Source organism: Spermophilus citellus, assembly GCF_964194105.1.
Source record: "Spermophilus citellus genome assembly, chromosome: 5".
Lineage (NCBI taxonomy): Eukaryota > Metazoa > Chordata > Mammalia > Rodentia > Sciuridae > Spermophilus > Spermophilus citellus.
Window position 1 is genome coordinate 137,339,258 of NC_138186.1, and position 25,845 is coordinate 137,365,102.

Below are 25,845 nucleotides of genomic sequence, written 5' to 3' on the forward strand. Positions count from 1 at the left end.
AATTTGCAGCTCCATTTTTTTTTTTAAAGAGAGAGTGAGAGAGGAGAGAGAGGGGAGAGAGAGAGAATTTTTTTTTAATATTTATTTTTTAGTTCTCGGCGGACACAACATCTTTGTTGGTATGTGGTGCTGAGGATCGAACCCGGGCTGCACGCATGCGAGGCGAGCGCGCTACCGCTTGAGCCACATCCCCAGCCCTGCCGCTCCATTTTTAAAGGAGGAAAAGAAAATCCTTCCAATTGCATTTGTTTGCCAGGAAAAATGTTGTCTCTTTAGATCTGAAAAAAGGCTAATTTCTATTTTTAGCTCAGCGGACAGGAAGGTACAAACTAAATTCTATTGCAACTTAACATCTAACCCTGATATATTCAATTCCTTGTTCTTTTTGAAGCAAAGACCCCTACATGGGTCTCAGCAGGATTCATCCTAGGATTTAGGCTCATCTGGAGGACTAGAAGGGGCAAACTGGAAAGTCTACAGCTCCTTAGGTGTTTTAAGAAGGAACAGAGTGTAAAAACTGGTTCAAAGGTGATGGATGTATCAACAAAAGAGAAGATTCTGGACCAGCAGGTAGGGGAAGGCCAGCATGAATTTTTGTGCCAACGCATATGACCTATTGCCTCCCTAGATCCTGAGACTCGAGACCACCTGACCTCTACAATGCTTGAGTATTAAAACTTGCTGATGCAGTAAGGTTGTCAAGAAGATGCAGTGTGTTACAGAAGGATAGGGTGGGAAATCATTTCAGGTCCCAGAACTCAAGGGCTACTTCATATTCTTTGAAGGCTGTAACAAAATGACTATGAGATCTTCAATAGTATTCTTGCAAAAAACTGTTTTTGACACTTCTCTTTTAGAAATATGACTTACATTCTTAACCACACAAACCATTGTTTTTAATAGGTTCCTGACCACACCTCAAATTTTAAAAGTTATCTAATTTTGTTGCAATGATTTTAAATGATAATTTTTTCTTATTATTCCTTAATCAACCAATGAGTCAAAGTTGTCAGAACATTTAAGGATTCAATCTTACTTTTATCTGGACAATTTTAATTTCATCAAATCTTATATCAGCAAGAGATTTCCTTGTCTGGCCTCTTCGGTGTCCAAATTTGCACTTATTTTTTATTACTTGTTCATCATCTTCTATGGGTCTTCGGACATATTTAAAACGATCTTTGAGGGCTCGTTTCCATAAAAACTGCATAAAATAACAAAGCAAGCCAGTTAATCCTAGGAGCTTAGAATAATTCCATATAAACAATAAAATATTCGCCTGTGATTCTTGAGCTTGAAATTATTTTTATATCACAGTAAAAGAAGTGATGTACCTATTCTTTGATTTATCCTAACAATAGTCTTGTGACATTGCAATACAAATTATAATCCTTTAATTATAGCTAAGGAAATAGAATCAGAGAAAAAACTATTTCCTTAGGAGCAAATGGGGATGTCACTGAGATAACATTAGACAAGTGTTTGGCTTTTGGATCTTGCCATTCCTGGTTTTATGGCTCAAGTTCCAATAAGAGTATTCTCTGCCCTTCAGAAAGCACTGTGACCTATGTTGGGAAGACCCAGGATTGAGTATTAGCTCTAATACAAGTGACCTTCAACAATTAAACCCCTGTAGCTTTTGGAACAATAAGAGCTGTCCTCAACTGTACTGGCTTTTTAAAAAATATTTTTAGTTGTAGATGGACACAATATATTTATTATTTATTTATTTAGTGCTGAGGATTGAACCCAGTGCCTCACATGTGCTAGGCAAATGCTCTACCACTGAGCCACACCCCCAGCCCCTGTACTGGGGTTTTAAGAGAATCAAGTGTATAGCTACTCATTTAAGGTATTTATAAACTGCTGATCATAAAACCCTGGGACAGACTGACCAGGAGAGCTGCAGGCTGAAGTTGAGGCTGGCTTCAGTGCAGATTGGGTTCCTGGGCACATGTGCATCAGAGATATTTATTACCTCCCACAGGCCTGTGGTCTCTGCTGTGGCTGACATACAATAGCAGAGAAATAATAGAAGGCTTATATTTCTCTTAGCCCTGAAATATAAACTAGAACAAATACATTTGTTTCTCATACTTCCTACAGCTCTGCGGGGCCTCTACACCTGCTAAACTTGGCAGAAGATATTATTGCAATCAACTGCTAGGACATTGTTGAATTGCCAGCTTCTTTTTCCTAGCTTCTCCCATCTCTCCTTATTAATTGGTAAGAAAAGAAAAAGAACCAATTGAGTACAATTAATGAGTATTCAATCAATGATATTTACTGAGCATAGATACCTTTGGTGGACAGACTCAGTAGAAAATATTTGTGTTATAGCATAATCATCCCTTTTCTCTACACTTTTCCAACTAGAGGACATGAAAGTTCTACATTGATACAGTTCTCCTAATCACTCTGAAATTTTTTTTAAAATAAGTCCTGAAATTATGGGCCTGTTGTGACACATGAAGCAAACCACAACATCAAAGCAGATCTTTGTTCACTATTTTAAATCCAAAATATAATCATTAGAAAACATTTGGACAAATACAGAATGTAGACCATCTGACACAACAAGTGGACTACATTTGACCAAAAAGTAAATGTCAGTAAAGACAAAAATGGTTAGAAAGACTGTCCTAGGCAAAATTAAATAAGTATAATAGCCATATGCAATGCATAATCCATGATTAGGTTTTATAGCAAAAAATAATCTACTTTAAAAAATATTTTTGAATAATTAGAGAAATAGCAATACAGATTACATGTGATATTACACAATTATTTTAATTTTCTTAGGTGCAAATTGCATAGTGGTTATGTAGAGAATTGTTCTTATACTTTTAAGATATACACTAAAGTATTTAGAAATCACATCTGTAACTTGCTTTTAAATGCTCATCTAAAACAAACATGAGAGAAGAATCGAAAGTGTGGCAAAATGTTAATAGCTAATGAACTGAGATCAGTTTTTCTTATTTTTTTCCCCCAGTACTATGGATTGAGCCCAGGGATGCCATTAAATATGCTAAAATGCACAGGGCCAGACGACAACTCCCACCACAAAAATTATCCAGCACTAAGCATTAATGGTGTGAAGGCTGAGAAACCTTGATTTAGTTGAAGGGTATATGGTATCACCACAGCATTCTAATTATGTGCAGATATGAAATTTTTCAAAATGAAAAGTTGAAAATAAAATTAGCCCTAAAAGTAATCAAGTGCCTACTTTCTCCCCACCCCCTCCACACAAACGTTCTTAAAATTTTTCTATACTTTGCAATGTAACACTTGTGGGGAGAATTTGAGTAAGCACCCATCCATATACCAGTATCCACTTCTGTATTTCTATACTTCTAAGTGTGAAAATAGTGGCCACAATCTGCTAAGCAATTTTCCTTGTCTCTTTCTCAGTTAACCATCTTTAGTTAATGCCACTGGGAACAGATGTGGGTAAAATGCACTTCAGAGCAAAGTAAGCACTGTTTATTACTCTGTGCATGTCTCACTTTGATAACCATAAAAGTAAAGGTCAAAATGTAATTGGACAGATATGGATTTGCTTATATATGTGCAAAGGTTCTCTGGAAGGAATTTTTAATAACATTTTGGTTCCTTCTGGATAGGATAGCTAAGTGGCTGGAAAACTGGGGTAGGGACTATTCTATCTTTTTGAAACTTTTGAATTTTGAACTAGGTAAATGTATAATTTATTCAAATAGAAAATTTAAATTATTTAAAAAATTCAACCATAGTCATCTCTTGGTATCCACAGAAGATTGGTTCAGTAGCCTGTGGCAGACACCAAAATCTATAGGTAATCAAGTCTCATATAAAATGACATAAGTATTTGCATATAACCTACACACATCCTCCACTACTTTAAATCATCTCTGCATTACTTGTAATACCTGTTCCACTATAAATGCCACGTAAACAATTGTTTTATTATATTGTTCAGGGAATAATGACAAGAGAAAAAGTTAGTACCTGTTCAGTACAGATACAACCATCATAAGCCTAATTACAAAGCACAGTATTCAAGGTTTGTTGAATCCCAGGAGGTGAAATCTGAACGTGGAGGGCTGACTGTATTTCTATACACAGTAGCACTGATATCGATACTAATTCAAGATATAGTTCCTGTATCTTGAATGTCAAAGGAATGCTGAGATTTGATTTTGTCAACCATATTGCAATGACTACAATGTTGAGACCCCAGGTTTTGATGCATTATTATTTTTTTTTTATTTTAGAGAAACTTACTGGTAACTTTATCGTGTGTTTTATAGGTAGAAGCATATTTTAGAAAAGATGGCATCCTAGAAGCAAGGATTCCTGAATTCTAGTCTTGGCTTTACAATTTTGCAGTTTCTAGATGGCTGCTAAAATATGTTTAAGGCCTTTTCTCATTCCAGAAAATCTATGATTTTATTCATTTATAATGAAACACATTCTGAAAATATGAAATGAAAGGAAGGAAGAAAGAGATGGAGGGAGGAGAGGAAGGAAGGGGGATAGAGAGAGAAAGAAAAGTAAACATTCAAGCAAGCAAGCAAAGGCCTTAAGTGATGTTGGCGTGTATCTTTTTTGTTCAATTTGAAACTAATTGCTTAAACCCTACCCTATGTCTTTAAGAAAGCACAACAACAACAACAACAAAAGTACTTTCTGACAACCCAGACATGGTAAGATACAGGAAGACATATATCTTACTTAGCTATGATTACCACTGTATATACACATGTCATATAGAAATACAGGGATAGTAGTAGGTTTTTATGTACACAGAACTGTATTTCCCTATGATTGTTTATTAAATCATATACCGCTAGTGCATATCATAAACACTCAACCTTTTATTATAGTCTAAATATTTTTAAGTGTATAGTCCACTAGTACTAAGTATTTTTATACTTTTGTACAACATAGATCCCAGTCTTTCAAATTCAAGAAATAGGCAGATCCAGACAGTTGGATTTGTACTGAGCAGCTGTTCTCAACCCTGGAAATACATTAGAATAATTTGGGGGACTTTAAAAATTACTCATGTCAGGGCCACATCCTCAGAGCCATTAAATCAAAAATCTATGGGTCTCCTGAGGTGCAGTCAGAGTTTAGAACTGCTGCCCATATATCTTGGGGTGTCAAGACACTAGAGTTGTGAAAGGGCAGGTGAGATAGGCAAGCAAGACCTCCAAGCAGACAACTTCCCCACTGGCTCTAATCAGAGGGCAAGAGACAATTGGTTGATGACAGCCATGACACATGTCATCTCCTCTCCTTCCTAGAGGGTCACATAGTGCTAGGAGCCACAACCAAATAATATGAAATAATATGATGCATGGCACTTTTGGTTGTAAGGTGACGCCAGCTAGCCATTGAGATGATATGATTATGTTAAGATTTACATTCATATGGAAATTGGACTCCTGCTGTTCACCTTGGCCTGCTACGGGACTCATGTTACTGGACTCCTGGAGAGTTCCATTGGTTGGGGAAGGATAGTAGGAGGGAATTCCGGGGGAGGTCCTGGGCCCGGTTCCGGTAGACTTGACCGCATGGGGGAACCGGCTTGCTTGCCGGGCGCGTACGGAGTATTGGCGGCATTTTCAAAAATAAAGTTTTGTTCCTGCTTGAGCGGCTCGTGATTCTGTGCCCAGCTAGACTGCGGCAACATAGGAGCTCCCAGACTGCTTTAAGAGAAGGACAGAAAGATGATGAAGGGCAGACAAAGGAACACAGGTGAGGCAGAGACAGAGAAGTTATCACAGGGAGGTAACAGAGGAGAAGAGGAAGAGAATAAAAGAAAGAAAGAAGTAGGGACAGTCAGAAAGAGAGAGAACCAAAGGGGAAAGAATATCAGAATCTAAGTGGACAATACAGGCTATTATCTTAAGATGGACTCAGATGAACAGGTTAATGGTGCCATGTCATTACTTACAAAGCCACAGCCATCCTCGTCCAGGAAGGGGTGGGCCTGCAGCAGGGCGTTGACCACATCATTGTATTGCTGTGTGGTGGGATACCTGTTCATAACAGGGAGATAGCTTTCATTTCTAGCAGTCCATATTCAAGAGGAGTCTAAATTGCCCGGACTCCTCTTCAAATCTTTCTATAGAACAAAATAGACATTCAATTGTTGGCATGTTAGACTTAGATGCCGTATGTCACTCAAAATCTGAAGAGACCTCATTGCAAGTGAGTTCTACACTACTCCAAGGCAGACCCTCCCCCAAACCAGCAAGTTTTCCCTGTTATCACTTACAGTGAGCCTTCCAGATACTTAGTCATGTCGGCCTGGAGAAACTCTATGATCCTTATCCTCATGCTGTGATCTGGACATTTCTGTTCTGCTAACATGCATTTGACATCATAGGGAAACTCTGGCAAAATGTAGGATTTGGTCCACTGTAATGCTTTATTCCTTGCTAGAACATGTTTCATATTTCTTCTGTGAAATGAAAACACACAAGAAATGAAATTCTAATCCAAACATATATGCCATTTATTAGTTCTCTACACCCTGAGAACTAATGCTTTAAACAAACTTCCTGAGGCCTAAATATATGAAGTCATAAATTCATCATATATCCATTCATCTATCCACAAATTTTGGAAGTCTCTCTTTTCTTTGCCTTTACACACACATAAGTACTTGTCGTTCTGGAAAAATATGTCATAATAACATAGATTTTAGAGAAAAGCCTGAAGTTGGAAAGAATGTTAACCCATATATTTTGAAGAGGTAACAGTTTAAGCATAGCTCAAAACTGAACAAGATATCTAGCAGAAAGAAAATAAGTTGCAATTCAGTAAAATAAATGAAACCCACAATAAATTAGTCTTCACACCCAAATAAGAAAATTCTAATTACTCCTTCATCATTTATAGTGAAATATAAGGTCCACTTAATTTAGTTGGTCTTTGGCCATCTTAATAAGATGAACTTAGTTTTTATAGTTAAAAAATAAGTGTATCAGAGATATTCTGATTCCATTCACATGACAGCTCTACAAAATAGGACAGAAAATTATAACTACAGAAAACAGATCAGTGGTTGCCTGAGGCTAAGGATGGCCCAAATGGATTGTGACAATGGTTGCTTGGCCACCTAAATTGATGGAAATTAACTGTTTGTCCCCTTTAAATGGGTGAATTTTATGTTATGGAAATTAAACATCGATTAGGCTGTTTATAAAATCAAATATCAGAACCACTTTAAAACCTTATAGTGAGTGGGTGATCTTTGAGTGGGTATAAAGAAGAATCTAAAGTAAAATTTCTAAGCAGCAGTTAATCAAAAGCACTAGAACACTGTCAACCTATTCCATTAATAAGATGGATTGGGATGGAAGGGACGGCGTAGAAGACAAGACGCCAAGTTGAAGACAACAGAGAAATTTCTTAAATTAGCCTAAGTAGGTTACTTTTCTAATGATGATGGAGTTCTTAGAAGTTCAAACAAAATCCAGATGAGCTTTGAAAAGTCAGGCTTCTTTGAGCATTTTAGGTCACCCTTTGTAAGAACACAGGAGTTATAATGGACTATGGGGAATGAAGCAAGCAGGACAAAACACCTTCATCTGTTTTCATGGTAAGTTCCTTTGGCCTTCTCCTGGTTGGCAGTTACTATATCAGTGGTGAAAAAAAAATCCTAAAAAAAGCACATAAGTAATTTAATACTGGATTTATAACAGCAACAGATAATTCTCAGACATAAATCTCTGCTTCAGTCCAAACTATTTGCCAGTGTATTTCTCTCATTTCATTTGTTCATTCAACCAATGTGCATCAGGAGTCTACTATGTGGCAGCTACTTTTCTACAGGCCATTTTCAACTACACATTTATTATTTTTTTCCTTATTTTTTTCTTCTATGGCCAAATTATCTCTCCCTTATCTGTGAGACCAAGGGTTATAAAATAAAGGCAAGGTTTGTTGGCTATGTTTCGTGCCTTCCCTGGAGTTTAAAAAGGTGATTTAACTAGGCATATGTTGAACTTGGTTTAGTATGTTTCAGTGTCTATATCCTTTTCCCCAGTGGATTTCAAGCAGCTAAGCTAGTTGCAAGCTTATTTTAGGCTTTGAGGTTACTTTCACTCACTTCACACCATATAATAGGTATCTTTGATATTCTGATATTATAAAATAGGGCTTGGTACAATTTTTATCTGTTATATATATATATTTTTCTGTAAGTCTTTTCAACATTATGATAGGAACTATAATACATGGGATTATTTCTACTGAACACCTAGAATGTAGCTAGAAACACATAATCTATTGAAAACAGATACTTTCATTATGCTCCAGATGAGTTACTAGACACAGAGGCATTGAATTTTCCTTTTCTTTACATTAAAACAATATAACAATATTCTGAAAGTGGCTATAGTCCAAACTATGCCAACTAATATAAGTCAAAATGAGAATTATACAATAAAGGTGACTCATAAAACTAATAATACATTCTGATTTGGAAGCAGATAAACTGTAGGCGTAATCATTTTCATCTGTAAAATTTAATTTGCATTGGAATTTTTAAAAAATCCTTTATTGTGTTGTTAAAATTATTCATAATATCCTTAAAAAGTTAGAGTTGGGCAGAGTACCAACAGAAGTCACTCTAAAATAAGAGCAAGGGCAGAAAGCACTCTCAAATTCAGAGGACATTAATATTTCTGCTCCCACCTCAAAGCCAGGGTCTTTGGAAAAAATCACCACCACAAAACCACAGATCTCTAATTCAGTGAATTTCATTATTGGGTGCACAATAAAATCAACTGGAAAGCTTTGAAAACATGTTAATTCCTAGGACTGACCCCAGTCTAAATGAATCAGTCTACTACTTACTAAACACTCAGTTTATATGAGTAATAAAAGTTTATATCCTAAATCAAATAAAACTTAGAGTTAAGCTGACAATTTGATAATTGGCAGTATCGTTATCACATTTAAAACATTTTATTGGGGTTGGGGATGTGGCTCAAGTGGTAGCGCGCTCGCCTGGCATGCGTGCGGCCCGGGTTCAATCCTCAGCACCACATACAAACAAAGATGTTGTGCCCGCCGAAACCTAAAAAATAAAGATTAAAAAAAATTCTAAAAAAAAAAAGAAAAAAAATAAAACATTTTATTGACTATTGACAAATGATTATGTATTTATGGGGTCAAAGTGAAGCTCTACGATATATCTATACATAATATCCAACTATTGAATCAAGCTAATATATTTGTCACCTCAGATTCTTATCATTATTTCTCCTTTCTAACTGAATGAAGCATTATACCCTTTGATCATGCCTCAATGTTTAAAAAGAATGATGGGCGTTTTCATGAAAAGTTCAATGTTGACTCTCCAACTTTGTCTTACTATAAAAAGAGTAAACAATCATTTGATTTTTTCTGCTCCAAAAGAGCAAACAGTATGATCCAGTGGGGGTTCTCAAAGGATAAGGAACATGGTCCTGTTAAGAAGCAGGTCCAGTTGAGTGCCAACTCACTCAGGAAAAATATGAATGCACAGAAGAACACAAGTTGAGCGTTGGCAGGGAGCAGAAGAGACTTAGATGTTACTTGAGAGAAGAGCTATTTTTTTTACATTGTGCATGCAACATTGCTTAATAAAGTGATATGTAATGATTTTTGCTGCAGGAATGAATGAGGTAAGCTGGAAGGCATAGGTTACCCAGCAGGCTCTATTTTCTCTGGCAGTTTTGGACATTTCAGTGGTTTCTTAACTGCATTCACTATCCCAGTAATCCAACTCCCTATTTAAACCCTAAATATGTCCCTCATATCAGCCCCATCCTGCTCTGACTTAAGCTCTTATCTCAGCCTCTTCGCAATCACTTTAATGAGATTGCATCCTCAAAAGTCAATAATGATTTCCTAGTTTACAAACATAGGGACTTTGACTGTGGCCCTCTTCAAGACCTTTCTTATTGGGCTTAGCCCTGTTGACCATTTCCTCATAACCCTCTCTTTCTCACAACTCTTTTTTCTGCCTTGACACTATTTTACTTTCCTGTTTCTCTTCCTATCTTTCTGACAACTTCTTTATTTGCTAATTTATTCCTCCTTCACATTCTCCGGGAGTTTACAGGTGGTTTTTGTCCTTGTTCCTTAATCCTCTGTATTGAACTATGCTTTCTCCCTCAGAGAAGTCACCCAGTGCCACAGCATAAGCTCTTCATTGGTGGATTATAAATCGGTCCCCAGTATTCTTCTTTCCATGTTCCACTCCAAATCTCTAACAACTTGTAACTTGTTCATCTCATATGTAAATATCCAAAATAATCCATGATCTTTTTTTTGCTTTGAGCAAGATTCTCCTTTGTCATGAACTAAATTGTGTCCTCCTCCTTTCCAAATTCTATATTGCAGCTGTAATCCTTGATGTGACTGTATTTTTAGATAGACCTTCATGGAAAAAGGGTTAAATGAAGTCATGAAGGTTAAATGATGGTTAATATCTTTATAAGAAGAGACACCAGAAAAATTTTTCTCTCAATGCCATGTGAGGACACAGAGGGAAGGTGGCTGACTGCAAGCCAGAAAGAGGATCCTTATCCCAAACTGAATTGGTCAGCACCTTAACCTCAGACTTACAGCCTTCAGAACTCTGACACATAAATTTCTATTCTTAAATCACCCAGTCTATGGTATTGTGCTATGGCAGCCTGAGTTGACCTACACTACACTTCAATTTCCTTGGTTTTATTTATTTTTTAACTAATAGCAACTCAGCCTTAATATCTTGACTTTTTTCTTGTCTTTGTTTCTCACAATTAGATGTCATGAAAAATTCTGTACATTTTATCTCTTATATTTGTGTACTTCTTACTGGGTTTCATGCTCCTACACTAAGAGAAACATTCATCTCACAATTTCAGCAGTCTACTAGGTGAGCTCTGTTTCTGGAGTGGTCTACAAAGCTCACAGTGGACCAACTATTCCACACATATTAATAATAAATATTGACATATTTTAAAAAACTGAAAACATTGAAGATTGAAAAGATGTAAGATCCTAAAGACAATACTACACTTCAAAGAGGAAAATATTGAGTGTTTCCCCTATTAAAGCTTTGAGCCTGAGAGCAGACCTCACGCAGACCTGCTAAAACTCTAATAGAGAACTTGGAGTTTTTATGAGTGACTACACTAGTGACAGCATTCAGGACAATCAACTTGTGGAAAAGTGGAGGAGAATCAGAGAATTGCAGAAAAGAAAAAGTTAATGAAGTTAACCTCAAAATTTTGCATATAAATTGTTCAGTCTTAGGATGATCCTGAACCACACATGTACATATTCCAATCAAAGATAAAAGAATTAAACAGATTTAATTGACATCTCAGAGAAATTTTTTTTAAAAGTTCAATCAATTTTACTGTTTGTTAAAACAAACAATGTTCTTTGGATGAATAGGACTTATTCAAATATCTGCACATTGCAATACTCACAATGTCCAGTACACAATCTAAAATTAAGTAACACACTAAAATACAAAAACAAACAAAAAATTGTGACCCATTCTCTAGAGTAAAGATGAGCAATAGTGTGTGATGTTGAGATGATCCAGATGTTGGCAAGAATTTCAAAGTAACTAATTTAACAGTGTTCCGTGATTCAAAGAAAAACATGCTAGAATGATTGAAATGGTAGGAAATTTTAGCAGAGAGACAGAAGTTATTTTAAAAAATAGAGTAGAATGGAGCATAAAGAAGAAATGGTCAATGAATTTGAAGAAACATCAATAGAAATAATCCAATTTGTAAAGTAAAGAGAAATGAAAATAAAAAATTAAAGAAATGGTCCATTTTTTCCAATTCCAATTTCATAAAATTTATCCCCCTACATAGACATAAAAACTTTTCCTCTATGAAATGTTATCCAATTTTATACAAACATTGATCTCATCATGTTAGTCAGTGGAGGGGCCAGGCAGAACTGGCCATTGACTTCCCAGGCCAGCCACTCAAGACATAGTCCAGGGTCCCAGTAAAATAAACCTGTCCTACTTGATATTGTAACTATTCTGGAGAGAAAGAAGCATCTTGAGTTCTGGGTGCAGGACTCCTGGTCGGACTGAGTAACCAAGGTAAGTTATGTCAACTCGGAGCTGGCAACTGTGAGATCTGGCTGGCTAAAAAAATCTGAGAACACTTTTCAGAAGTAATATTTCTCTGTAACCTGCCAGCCTCTATAGAGAGTTTCCTTCTCCACCTGGGTAGCTTTGTGATGATGGTAAAATGGATTCCAGGGGATTCCTAGGAGGCATATCCATAGATAAGTGTCTCTAAAGAGAAGGCAAACACAAAGTACAAAGAACATAAGGAGCTGAAAAAGAAGCATCATTGATGTAAATTTGACTATTTGGGGCCTTTCACATTTGCCCTGATCATATGAAACATTCTGCCCTGATTTGAAGAACACCTGGACTATCACTTAAACTTGTCTTCTGAAGAAGTTTACTCAAAAGGACAATCCACTAGTTGTCTGTCTTACTCCTATGACTGGAGTCTATAAAGACAGCTGAGCTGTCTCTAGACTCCTCATGTATGAGCCATATGCAGACCAAATATTGAAGAATACAGCATTTCTACATACTATTCCTTATTCTGCTAATGAATTTCAAATTCTACTTGGAGGTACTGAAAGAGTACTGGGAACCAATGTGGAAATATAACTTCAAATTTTAAAGTCCAATAATTTAAATACCAAGTGTATGAGAGAGATATAAATTCACATTCACTACTTGACCATACCAGATATCTGCCTTTTGTAATTCTTCATATGCAAAACGCATGATATTCTTCCAATTATCATATGCATGATAATCTAGTTTCCTGACAACATATTCCATGTGCTAAGTGACATTGATTCCAACAGACACTGTGTGGTGAACATGGCAGGTAGATCATCTGCAACCCAGTTTACTATATAAATCACTGTGACCAACAGCATCTTTAGTAACTCGTCTCCCTGAGAGTTGAGTTATTGCTTCCTATTTATGAGAGCAATTCTGAGCCAGGCCCATCCTTTATTTATCATCCCTTTGGGTTTCTGGGACTTTCCAGGAAGAGAAAAATAACTATGATTTGTTACATGTTTAGATGTAAAAATTCATATTTGAAAGGAAAAACCTGAATCTGTTCTTTGCATTAAACTCCATTTGGAACTATTGAGTGCTTGTAGTTATTTTATCCCCATGAAAGTAGATGATATTGCTTTGGGGAGAAAGTAAACTCTTAAACCTCCAAACTAGAAAGCTTCAGTGTTTCCTTATGAATTAGAGAATCTTAAGAGCCTCAAACTTCTCCTTCCTTAAAAAAATTTTTCAACCAAGTTGCAGTTTCCTGTGCATTTGAAACTGTTGCTTCCAATTTACTTGATTCCAAAATCCAAGGAAATTTTTTCATTCTTTTTTTTTACTCAGCTCCACAAATAAAATAAGGGATAGGATTTTTCAGATTCCATGAGAAAAAGTAAAATTCCATAGTTTCTATTGCTAACATCTTAAATTAGATTCCTCATATTTAATAATTATAATAATCCAAAATACAGTAAATTTTGTATGATGTCATATCATCAACTACCATACAAGGTGAAGTCTCGGGTGCAGTCAAGATACAAGCCTTGCTAAACCTCCAGAATGTTCTATACATGTGTCAGCAGTGGATTCTCTCACATCAAATACCCTGTTTTCCTCATTCTTCCAGATTTATCTGGAGCTCTTTGGGGTGAATTCTCCTCCATATTCTCTTGGCCCTCAGGTGAACTTCTTGTCCAGATGTCAGACATGGCCTGTCTGACACAGGCCTGGTCCGACATGGGCCCTGTGGGCACTCAGCTCTATCTTGGCTCCCCATCTGCTTTGATTTCCTTATGTCCTTGTTGAGTAGCAGTTTGTGACAAAAATTATAGAAAGGACTAGAAATGTTTGAGAGAGAGATAAAATGCTAAATATAAAATTCTATGTCAGCCAGTTCTATAAACTTGTGGTTATATACATAAAATAGAATCTTTCATTTAAAATAAATTATTTTTTGGTACTAGGGATTGAAGCCAGGGTTGCTTTACCACTGAGCCACCTCACCAGTCCTTTTTATTTTTTATTTTGAGTCAGGATCACACTACTGAAGCTGAGACTAAAGGTGAGGCTCAAACTTGCAATTCTCCTGCCTCAGTCTCCTGAGTCACTGGGATAACAGTCATGCACAACCACCCTGGAAAATTGATAACTTTCAAAGAAGAAAGTTGGGGTTTTTTTCCTATTAAAACAACCCACTCATGACAAGGAATCTACTGAGAGGCAAGACACCAAGCCAACATGCCAATGAAAAGAAGTGCCAGATCACTAAACCCTTAAGTTTTCACATCGGGAATACCACCAGGAGTAGCACTCCCCCACTGGAAGAGAGAGAAAATAGTGGCAAACATCATGCTCTCTAGGGGCTGGACTGAAAGATGATGTTCCACAAGCCCTCTATTTTGACATCCCATTTTGGGTTCTTCTCTCTACATCCAAGGATGCAGACTTTATATACTAAGAACAGTATAGATTGAGGACTCAATTGTATATTGTCAACTCTGATACTAAATGGCATTCGATCACAGAAACATTAAAAGGCTTACGTATTTTGGAAACAGAGAAGAAGAGGAGGAAGCAAAGAGAGACTTTGACATCAGCTTAGGAAACTTGCTATTATCTTGTTCCAGGACAGAAAAGGATATTATGATACATATCTTCAAAATAGGAAACACATTTTAACAAACTACAAGTTAAGCAGAAACAGCTTCTGTGTTAATTATGTTAATTATGCCAGTTACCTGGGAGTTACCTGCTCTCCTTGTCCTTGGCAAGAGTTTCTACTTCTCTGAAAATAAAGTGAACAAGAAGTTTGGAAAGCCCAATCGAGACACATGTCAATGAACAGGTCAATGCCATCTCTGAAAACACTGAATGGTGTCACTTCAAGACAAGTGTGGACTATGAAGGAAATGCAGTTTTGTTGGTGCAATGATGATGCCCACCACTGATTCAGAAAAATTCACCCTGCACTTTCAGAATGTTCATGTTTGCTTTTAAGCTATATTTTTTTTTTTAGCCAAGGCTTTCAAATCTGCCAAACAGTCTAGAGACTGCCGGAGGAATTTACCTTTTAAAATGCATGTGGGAACCCATAATTAAGCAGAAAGAAAGGGAAGAGAGCTGAGCAGTGCAAGTTATTATGTATCAGCTATTATACAGCCACATTCAGGCAACTCCTTCATTACCCTCAGTGTTCTTGGCTTTTAACATGAAATCTAAGGACTTAGTTGTATTTGGGGTTCTGAGTAATCAGAAAAGAAACAATATATAAATAAATATTTTACATCCACCTATTCCCCAGTTCCTCTTCGTATTTGGCAGAAACACAAAGTTCCAGAAACTTGGCCTTTGTCTTCAAAGTTTACACTTACCACGCCAGTTACATAATCAGGTCTCACAGAACTATCATGTCTGAGTCCCTCTTTTTCTTTTATTCTTCCTCATTCATACATAAGAATAAGCAACCAGGCATGATCTATTCCTTATTTCAAGATGGCTCAGTACTACTATTTTATAGTTCAGCAGTAGCAAGATGTTGGTTTTTAGTTCAGCTTAAGTAGATCTAGGGCAACTTCCATTTTAATCCAATCACTCACTACTAGGCTTTTGTATCCTGACCTGGCAGAGAACAGCAAATGTCTTCAGAGAACCTTTATGCGGATGGGTTGGGTGTACAAAAACCACTATTTGAATCTTCCCAGAGTGCTGATTTTATATGTTTCATGTGGAGAAATCTTCAGTGACCTGGTCAAAATCAAAATCTCCCATCTGTAAGCTTATTTAATCTGTTGTGTGGCTGTGACCAAAATACCTAACAAGAACAACTTAGAGAAGGAAAGGGACTTGGGTCTCATGGTCTCAGAGACCTCAGTCTATAGATAGCAGAGAACATTGATCGGGGCCCAAGGTGAATCAGGACACCATGGCTGAATCTGGGATTCTGCATCTAAATGGGACAATTTTTCTCAACTGTGTGGTCTCTGATGCCCTTCTCAGTGGTAACTGGGTTTCTTTATTTAGGTTCTTAAAGCCTCTCTCCTCCTTCCCTTCTTTCATATTGGCTCAGAGGAAGTGTTTCTGTTTCATCTTCTATGGCAACTATCCACCGATGTTCCAGGCCTTCTGGGGAGATTAGAGTATCTCCTCCTCTTGCCTGGAGCCTGAGTCCTGGCCGGATTTCCAGACACTGCTGTCTGTGCTGTCTGACAGAACTTCCTGGTGCAATCCCTGGGACCACTTTTTACAATTGAGAGCAGAATTTTTGAGTCTCATTGAACCCTATGCTTGGTAACCAGCCAGAAAATAAAAATGATAGCTAAGATTTATGTGTTCATACTACGCCCCGCCCCAGGCCTTACAATTTTTTTTAATACATTAACTTGTTCTTCTATTTATTTTACAGATGGGAAAAGTAAGGCTCCCTGAGGCTGGAGAACTTGCTCAGCATCACTCATCTGGTAAATAGCAGAGCTAGGGTTTAAAACTAAACTCTTAATTACCTGCTTATCCTGTTTCTCCAAATTTACCAACCTGGCTATAACCAGGATGCCCTCCTGGTTCAATACCTGCACTTACCTCTTACCTGCCCCATCTGCCTTATATAGCTGTGACTAAGGCAATAGGTCTGAAGATATCATGTCTCACCCCTTGTTCTCTTACAAGGCTCCTTCATTCTCTATTATGGTCACATATCTTTGACTCAGGAGAAGATCACAAAATATGCTTAATACATCTGATTCTTCATGTAATAAACATCTGTTGATCACCTACTCTGTGTCATGTCAGGCCTTACAGAAGTGAGTAAGAGTGGTCCCTGACACCCCCACCTCCTAGAGCTCTCGGCTAATAGAGGACATAGACGTGTAGGAATTGAGAAGACTGATTTTACACATCTAATTAAAACTTGTACTATGAGACCTGTAACTAGCCTGCCTTCCCCTCCTAAATCTACCTTTTCTTATATACTGGAATAGGAGGCACACACAACCCTGTCATCCCTTGTCTGAGCTACCTGTGTGAGAGTGACTAAAAATAATGCACTGAATGTGTTGAAGACCCATTGACATTGCTTTACTTACTGAGCATAGGCTGAAAAAGGGTAATCTCCCTTTACACCATTTCATAGCAGTAGTCAGACCAAAGGGGAAAAAATTCCTCATCATTAAAAGAATTTTTAAATATGCATGAAACCATGACTAATTTATAGCTATGCCCCAAAGCACAAGCAAAACATCTGCACACATATACTTCAAGTTCAAATGAAGTGCCTTTAAAGTAACATGTAGGAAACTGCTACCTGTTTATCTGATTTTATGCACTATTAGCTACTGAAGGAGAAGCGAGCAGTTTCTAATAGGGTAGATTTAAAAAGAAGAAGAAGAAGAAGAAGAAAAGAAAAAAGAATCTCAATGCAGAGAAAGCTCTTCTTGAAGGACTACCAACACATGATGAGATTGGGACCCACAATCCTTGTATCCAGAAAGAGTATTTAGGTAATTCAGTAAAGAGCACAGGTCACCCATCACCAAAGAAAGCTGCATTGTGCTACAGCATGCTAGCGTTTCTTTCCAGTTCATCCACAGGGACACTCATACCTCATTTTTTCACTATTGCTAGACTCTTCAAGAGCCAAAGTCAGGTGACTTTCCACTCTCCAGAGTGTTCTTTTTTCTTTTTGTTTGCAAATTGTCTGGATGGAAAACATATGTTCCTTTCAAGGAACATAGGGGAAAATATCTCAAGAATGGTAACTGCCACTGTGTGTGGTGTGGTGACAGCTGCAAGATGCTTTGATAGTTATTTCATTTGGAATTCAGAGAGTATATATCAAGATGGGTGGTTCCATCCCATGTGGTGCAAAGTAAATCGGGGAGTCTAGAGATGACCCCAATGCCAGCATTTTCTCTACTATCCCTTTCTACATCCTGAAAGCAGTTGGCTTTGTGGAAGCCCTGTGGCCAAATACCTTCAGCTTTTTAGCCTGATGTAGGTAAATGATTTATTAACCCGCTAAATTCAACTCTATTAAAAAATTAGCATATGTATTATGGATTGTATCAAAAGGTCTATATAGTAATGGAGGCTATTTAAGTATTTTTCCTGTCCCATGAAATTATATTCAATCTTTCTTTGGCTTACATATCCTTAGTTCGATTTTAAACATCTGATTGAGCTTCTAGTCCAGAAGCTGAGATAAATACTAGTTTATAAAAGCAAAAGGAAATGGTCTTAGTCTTTATGGTGCTTGTGTCTAAGGAGGGAATACAGACTTAAAAGTAATCAATTTCAATATCTACTTTTACAAGCAAAGCAAAAGATACATAGAGAGTACTACACAGAGAAGGGCTCCTTGAATAGTCTGGAACATCTCTGGAGGCTTGCTGGAGAGGGATTTCGAGCAGTCTTAAAGGATAAGCGGGTCTTAGGTGAGGAACCCAGCCTCATACAAAAGTTGTTCAAGAAGCCCTTAATCAATAACTGTTGAGTAAATAGTGCCCTAAGCAGAGGACCAGGAGGAAAGCATCAAGTTTAGCTCTCATTATTTTAGCTCACAAGCCAGATGGTGTCCTGAATGAGGCAGTACATCAGAAGGGACAGAATCTTCCATTCCAGCCCAATCATCAGACCTAGAGAGAAGGCAGATTTCCTGAGGGGAAATATTTGAAATAGGCATCTCTATCCTGCCCTTATCCACCTCTTCTGTCACAGAGATTCATACTGGGCCTGTTTCTTTTCCCCAGATTCTAGAATGAAGCAGCATTGGAAAGCCAGGTCTATTGACTGGAAGGACTTGAGCCCTTAGCTGATTTCAGGGAGAGTTTTCTTTGGAGTTGGAGGTGGCAAGTCAGCTGTGCCAGCCAGTCTGAGGGGAGCAGAGCAAAGGGTAAAGCCATCTGCATAGGAAGAAGCAAAGGAAGGAGGTAGATGGGAAACAACAGAGAGACGCTCCAACCACGCATGCTCTAAGGCAGGGAGATAAGCTTGCTTTTAAAACAACTGAGGCTGTTGTGTAGAGAAATGGGCAAAGGGAGGTCAGAGGCAAAAGTCCAAGGCTTAGGAGAGACGCTGTGATGAGAGAAAAAGGCCTGGGGGTCTCAGTTATGATTTCCAAACCTTCCCATTTCTCTCAGTTTCTAAGGCAATCCTGTTCTTTTGTTCCCCCTCGTTGGTTATGAAGAATGAGAAATATGATGAAACACAGGCCATTCTTTGTTCAGTTTTGTGGGAAAAAAATGGAAATAATAATCCTTTTCTCCCAGTATCATAGCACAGTTATAAGGAACAGGAATTCTGGAAGGAGAAAAGACCTGCATGTACAGAAGGTCACATCCTCATCTCCCAGTGGCAGCAGGTAGGGAGAGAAAAGATGCCCCAGGACAAGTAGGAATACTCAAGCAAGCTGGGGAAATGGCTGTACACCAGGGTCTTTGATGTGCTTCCACTCTGCTTGGAACTCAGCAGGTATCATCTATTTTCATGCTTATGATAGCACCCTGAGAAAAGATCTTTATCATCCCTGTTTTTCAGATCTGAAACAGTGGTACCAGAGTAGGTCCCACTAGGATTAATCATCCTGTCTCCATTCACACTTCAATAGTGGCAGAAAAGACTGGCTGCATTTAGCAGTTTCATGTAAGAAAGGAGTAGTAGAAAACTCATGGCTGGAGCCACAACAAAGTAGAGTTCTAAGAATCAACAAGGCCCTGTGGGCAGAAAGGAGTGACTGCTCTGTCAAACAGTTTGCACCAACCACATCAGGTGATCTCTCCATTCCCCAGCTCTGCAGCGCCTGGGACTCCATCTGCCCAGTATGAACTGGTTGCTCACCAGGCCCACCACCTAGTAATCATCTTGAACTTTATCATCATCCTTTAGGATTCTCTAAACTCTCAGACTTCCATTAAAGACAGTGGGGTTTTTAAAGATATATTTCCAATAAAGAAATTATTTGAAAATTTCTGTCCCCAAGCCATCACTTTTGGTTTATATTCTGTTTGGAGATAAATCCACTAGCCATACATGTGTGCCTTTCATTTAGATTTAATTTTCTTACTTTGAAAAGAGAAATTCATCTCTGGATTTTTAACCCAATGGGAATCAGGAACCAATAAATAGCCTTCTCTGGACTTCCTGATGTATTTCATGAAACAACAGACATCTTCCTTTCTGCCATTCCAGTTTGATATATTTTTCTGCTCCTTTCTTTACAACTTCTCTTTCAGGGAAACCAATTGTGTTACACTATGGGTACACAGTGGCACCACAGTTCTCTGAAGGAAAGAGGCCTCCCTAGCAATATGATTCTCAAAAAATCAGCGAAAAATAGCATATTTTTATTTTACACTACCTACTTTTTAAAAGAACAGCATTTCAAGGCTCTGGGGACTCAATGAGACGATAGAATAAAGGGTGCATGAAAACTTTAAAAGAACACCATTTTGCTTGGCTGTTGCCTGGCTGTCCCCTCTGTGCAAGCCAGCAGTCACTCCTTTCAATGACAGTGCCCCTGAAGAGAAGTGTTGGCTAGTTAGTGACAAGAGATGATATCTGTCATGCATGATAGAGGCATGTACTGCCTGGTGGCCATGAAAGGCTCAGGAAGCTCCTCTTACCAATGATCACTCTGACGACTTTATCTGAGCACTGTATTCCTACGTGTGGTTCTCTAGGTCTAGAACTTTCCTTTGTTTCAATGGAACCAATACACTGAAATATTATACCATATAAAATACAGAATAGGAACATAAAGGGACTGTCTCTCAATAGTCAAATTAAAGCAACAACATCAAAATTCAAAACAAAGCAAAGACTGTACCCAAGACATATTCTATAGAACATTATCCACAGAATAAATTCCATCATTTTGTAGCCACTGCAAATTAATTTGGACAAGTTTATGAAATCCTGTTTTATTTTTCCTTAAAATGCATACTTGAAAGAGATGTATAACATCATTTCAAAACTTCAATTTTTTAGGGCAAAACACATAAAATTTAATCTTCAAGTGGTACTAAACATCTTTATCACTTACTAAAAAGTTTCCTTCTAGGGAAACAAAGAGTTTCAAATTAGAAATGCATTTAAACACATGAAATCTCATAACAAATAAAGAAGAATATTATCATTTAGCTTTGAAATGTCTTAACTTTGGTACCTCACCTCTGTTTCAATACTCTTTGGTCAATTAATCCATTACCAAGGTTTTCAGCTGGATGGAAAGATGGCATCTGCTCTCCATGACTGGCTGGACTGGAGGACTGTATATCCCTGGAACCAAGAAAAGAAGGAAGAACTGGTGTGAGGCTATTCAATGTCAGCCCCAAACATTGATCTCACAGCAGCTCTGAGGGTAAGGGGTCGACCCACAGTAAATGCTGTGATCTGAGTTCCTGTCCAAGCTCATGTGAGACTCATGACTAAAAGGGAGGACCTACTGAAGACGTCTCCCTCAGTGCATTCTATATGCTAAGAAGTATAAAGATACCCGTTTGTGATGGTGTTTTCACCAATCTGTTGTATTTTCTTCCTGGAACTGGGAATGGAACTGAGCTATGCCTGGAGCCCTCAATCTGTCTTATTTTTAAATGCTGTTAAGATAATCTTTTCATTTATGAAATGAGAGTGATAATAGTACATATGGCTAATATACTTATTTAGCAAAATAAAATGGTTACCTGTCAGATCCTTTCTCCACTCCTTGCCATTTGGGGGGAGCATTTATTACCTGTAAAATCTCATCATTCTTAGAGCCATACCCTCTCATTTTCTAAGCTAGACAACTGAAGTCCAGAAAGGAAAGCAAGTTGTTCATGGCCACAAGCTACTCAGTAGTAGTGCCAAGATTTGTACTCAGTTTTCCTGATTTCCTGTCCAGTAATTTTTCTACCAGATTCAACAAGGCCACCACAAAGTAACTGTAAATACTCTCCTATTGATATCCTATTGTTTGCTTAGTTCTAAATAGAATGTCAAAAATCCTTTGCAAAAATAACATAACCGGCAACCATTGGCCATTAAATGGAATCTGAAACCTGTTTCTGATCTGGAATGCCTTTACAGACTCTTCAGAAGGGGCCAAAAGCATCATTTATTTTACCCACTACATTTTACACTTGAAGAAGCTAAAACTAAAACAAGTCAAACAAATGTCCAAGTTTTATCTTCTTTTGTTAGATGAGTAGCAAATATCCTAACAGAGGTTTGAAAGCAGGTATTTTGATACCTAAATTCCGGGTTCTTTCTCATACCAAGTTTCGAATCTTTATAAGCATTTCCCATAAGGGTTTAATTAAAGGGCATATTTTCATGTTTCTCTGCAATCATTCCTGCTTGACAACAAACTTGTCAAGTGACGATATATTTGACAAATATATTTGACAATAAGCAAACATAACCAACAAACATTCTCTTCTCACATGAAATTGTAATTTTACACCTGAATAATCTAACCAAAGTACAAGAGAACACAATCCTTAAAGTGAGTTGGCTATTTACTATGTAAAGTGATGAGTGTCTCCTCCTAAATCCTTGGGCAACCAGTGTTCCCAGTATTGGCTACCCTCAAAAATAGCCTTCTTGGACAAGTTAACAAAGCACTGATTTTGAGTGGGGAAAGTGAAGAGAGATTTGCTCTGTCCAGAAATTACAATACTCCTGACATGAGTGTGAATTGACAGGAGTTAGGTATTATATTACTTTCACAATGTGCAGATGAAGAGACAGGGGTGCCAACATTTAGTAAAATCAATCCAAGTCAGTGGAAGAACCAGGAACGAAGCCCAGATTTCCTGGCAATCCAGCCAACTCTCATTTACTAGAGAACATTATAAACTGATTTGCAGTGGAAAAATACGGATGCCTGTTCTCTTCTAAGCTGTGCCTAAGGCAATATCAAGATTCCAGTCAACTGAGAGGAACTTCCAGTTCAAAAGTTCTACTCATCAAAAATGCCCGGAAATTACTTTGCACCAGCTTTGAACTTCCACCCTCTCTTTTGCTGGACAGGAGTAAAAGCTTGCAATGGGAACTTCTCCAAAAGTCATATGTTTGAGAATACACCATAACGGTGCTTAGAAATCCTTCAAATAAATCATTTGGGAGAATTTATAGACCATGTACACCAGCCCTTCAAGACTACCTATAGCCTTTAAGTCCCAAATATTCAAAAATCCTAGAAATCAATACTTGAGCCAATTCTCATTAATATTGTATTCCTTATCAAAGAGAAAGAGGGAATTACCCATTTAACTTCCAAAAAGATAAAAATAGAATGGATATCATCAAACATGACAACCTTATTTTTAAATGAATGATTGGTCTGAAGCAAGTATTTCATTTCAAAAATTTTGCAAAAAGTTCTTAATAAGGAAACATCAAATCCGAATGCCTGAAAGCATCCTGGATATAGATTTGTAAAATAAAAATAATTAATTTGCTTAATTCTGTTGGCATTTTTTTTCAATGCATAAATCAGTGATTTAAAAAAAAAACCCAACCTTCATGCTATAGCCATTCTTGGGAAAGCATAGGATCAAAAACAAGGCCTTTTATGGGCCACCACAAATGTTTCCACATGTTTCCTGTGGGGTGCTATCATAGCATTAATTATTCTAAGGATACGCTTAAAGAATTAGGAAACTCATTGTGGCAAGAGTGGTTAGTAAATCATATTTCTAAGACCTCTAGAGGATAGTATATATTAGTCACTATATAGGGTCCTAAAGGACACAAATGCATAAATAAATACCCAGGAGCAGACACAGATGCCTTTTGCAAGCCCTGGTTTTTAACTTGTAAGTCCCAAGTTTTCAGTCTTGCAAATATTTCAACAAATTCGACACATTAAAATAGGTTGGAAATCACAATCTAGAACTTAAATTCTTTGTATATGCATTTTCAAGGGCTCTAATCATTCACTTATTGTTTTTCTCAAAAGCATAGAACTCTAAAAACATAATATTTATTTCAAAAGTTACCTTAAGTGGAATATTTGTTGCTCAATATAAGTTTTTATAGGCGTCCCACATCTGGGACAATGGGGCTTAGTGGATTAAAATCTTATTTCCAGGAATTCATTTCCACTTTTTCACTTATATTTCCACTGCTCATCCTACAGCATTTTATTTAGGAACCCCCTCCTTTTAGGACTTCATCAATTGGAGTCAGTGTTTAAAGCGTGGTGAATAAAAACATGATGTATCTTGATTCGTAAAATTTTGCAGAGTGCCCTTTCCTCAAATATTAGAAATATTTTACACATAAATCTAGCTAAACGGTCACATTTTCCAAAAAAGTTTTAAACCCCAACCTTCATGCTCTAGCCATTCTTGGGAGAACATAGTATCAAAAACAAGGCCTTTTGTTAACATCACTTACGCTGGGGTTGCTTCTGTTTGTGTGATCAGGCTTATCTCCCTGGGGCTTCCAGGAAACCTTGGTCCTTGATTGTTCTGCTTGTATCTTTTAATTAAGTCCATCAGAACAGCCTGATGCCCAATTTTCTTGACCAGTTGCTGAACCATCCGATCGTTAAGTGCTAGAAGAGCAGCCCCACTTACTTCTTCCTCTGAGAAACAGATAAAAATTAGTTTCTATATGGTTTCCCAGGAAAACACAGCAAAACACAAGCTTTATAAACAGAACTATTTCTGGTGTTGAAAGGATTGTCTAAACTTGTCTTCTGTGGTTATAAAATTGTATGTATCTTTGACAAAAATATGACTTTGATTTTGCACAATTCCAAATTGATGTCTGCTTCTAAAAAAGAACCAGGAAAGGGATTCACAATAAAAACTTTGTATTTACTCATCAATGCCCTTTCCCCATTCTAATTCTAAATTGCAGTATTTTTATTTTCTTCATGTTTTTGTTGGTGCATTATAGTTGTGCATAATGATGGGATTTGCTGTTACATATTCCCACATGCGTAAATATAACAATATAAATTGGCCAATATCACTCCCCAGCACTTCCCCCCCCTCCCTCCCTGCCTCCTGCCCCATGTAACATGCACTATTTTTATAAAGAAAAAAAAATCTTTTTGGGAAATAATTCTTAGTAATACCTCCTGACCAATATTAAATACTTATAAATCTAACATTGCACATACTAGATTATATAAGGCAAAGTCTATATAAAATATATGTATCAAATAAGTATTTTAAGTCCTTCTCAAGACTGAGTTCATCTTGCAATATCTTCTCCTGTAGATAGTAGGTAAAATAAAAACTCTTTCATGGTAAATAAAGAACTAAAAAGTTCTTTACTGCAGTAATTCCACGTCCACATTTACATACACACAGACATGAAGCAGCAAAGTAATTTTTAATAACAGAAGAAACTCATAATATCCAGGCTGCTCAAATAAGATTTTTGAAAGTGTGAACAACTCACCTTGAAACCTAGGAACTAGCTCTCCTAAGTTTTTCTCCACCAGCCAAAGGCAGACCTGATCAACTGACCAAGTTTCCATTGCAGGATCCTATAAATAGTACACCTGTAGAGTAAAAGGCCAGGGAAGGATTCTCCAGTGTTGTTGTTCTTGTTTTTTCCTGATTATCGTTCTTTGATATATTTAAAAAAGAACCATCTCGTTCTTCTGCTAGATTCCTTTAGACTCCCAACATTAAGTTTTTAAAAAAACGAATATTTTTATAATACATATTTAAAAGTTGCTAAGAAAACTAACAGACATGTTACAAACATGACTGATTTTAACCCATTGCCTGGTCTCATTTTTAAAA

The 25,845-nt window shown here is 37.3% G+C and overlaps 1 protein-coding gene across 1 annotated transcript in view; it reads right to left on the reverse strand.

Annotated features, from left to right (window-relative positions):
- The window catches only part of SAMD3 (sterile alpha motif domain containing 3), a gene marked incomplete at its 5' end in the record, with an annotated part of 50,702 nt that extends 25,128 nt beyond the window's left edge, over nucleotides 1-25,574 (reverse strand). The window contains 6 exons of the mRNA XM_081296546.1: nucleotides 1,037-1,204; nucleotides 5,948-6,032; nucleotides 6,272-6,457; nucleotides 21,263-21,370; nucleotides 24,479-24,668; nucleotides 25,496-25,574. Of these exons, the coding sequence (XP_081152672.1) occupies nucleotides 1,037-1,204; nucleotides 5,948-6,032; nucleotides 6,272-6,457; nucleotides 21,263-21,370; nucleotides 24,479-24,668; nucleotides 25,496-25,574 (816 nt within the window). The remainder of the gene's footprint in view (nucleotides 1-1,036; nucleotides 1,205-5,947; nucleotides 6,033-6,271; nucleotides 6,458-21,262; nucleotides 21,371-24,478; nucleotides 24,669-25,495) is intronic.
- Nucleotides 25,575-25,845: the final 271 nt, after the last annotated feature.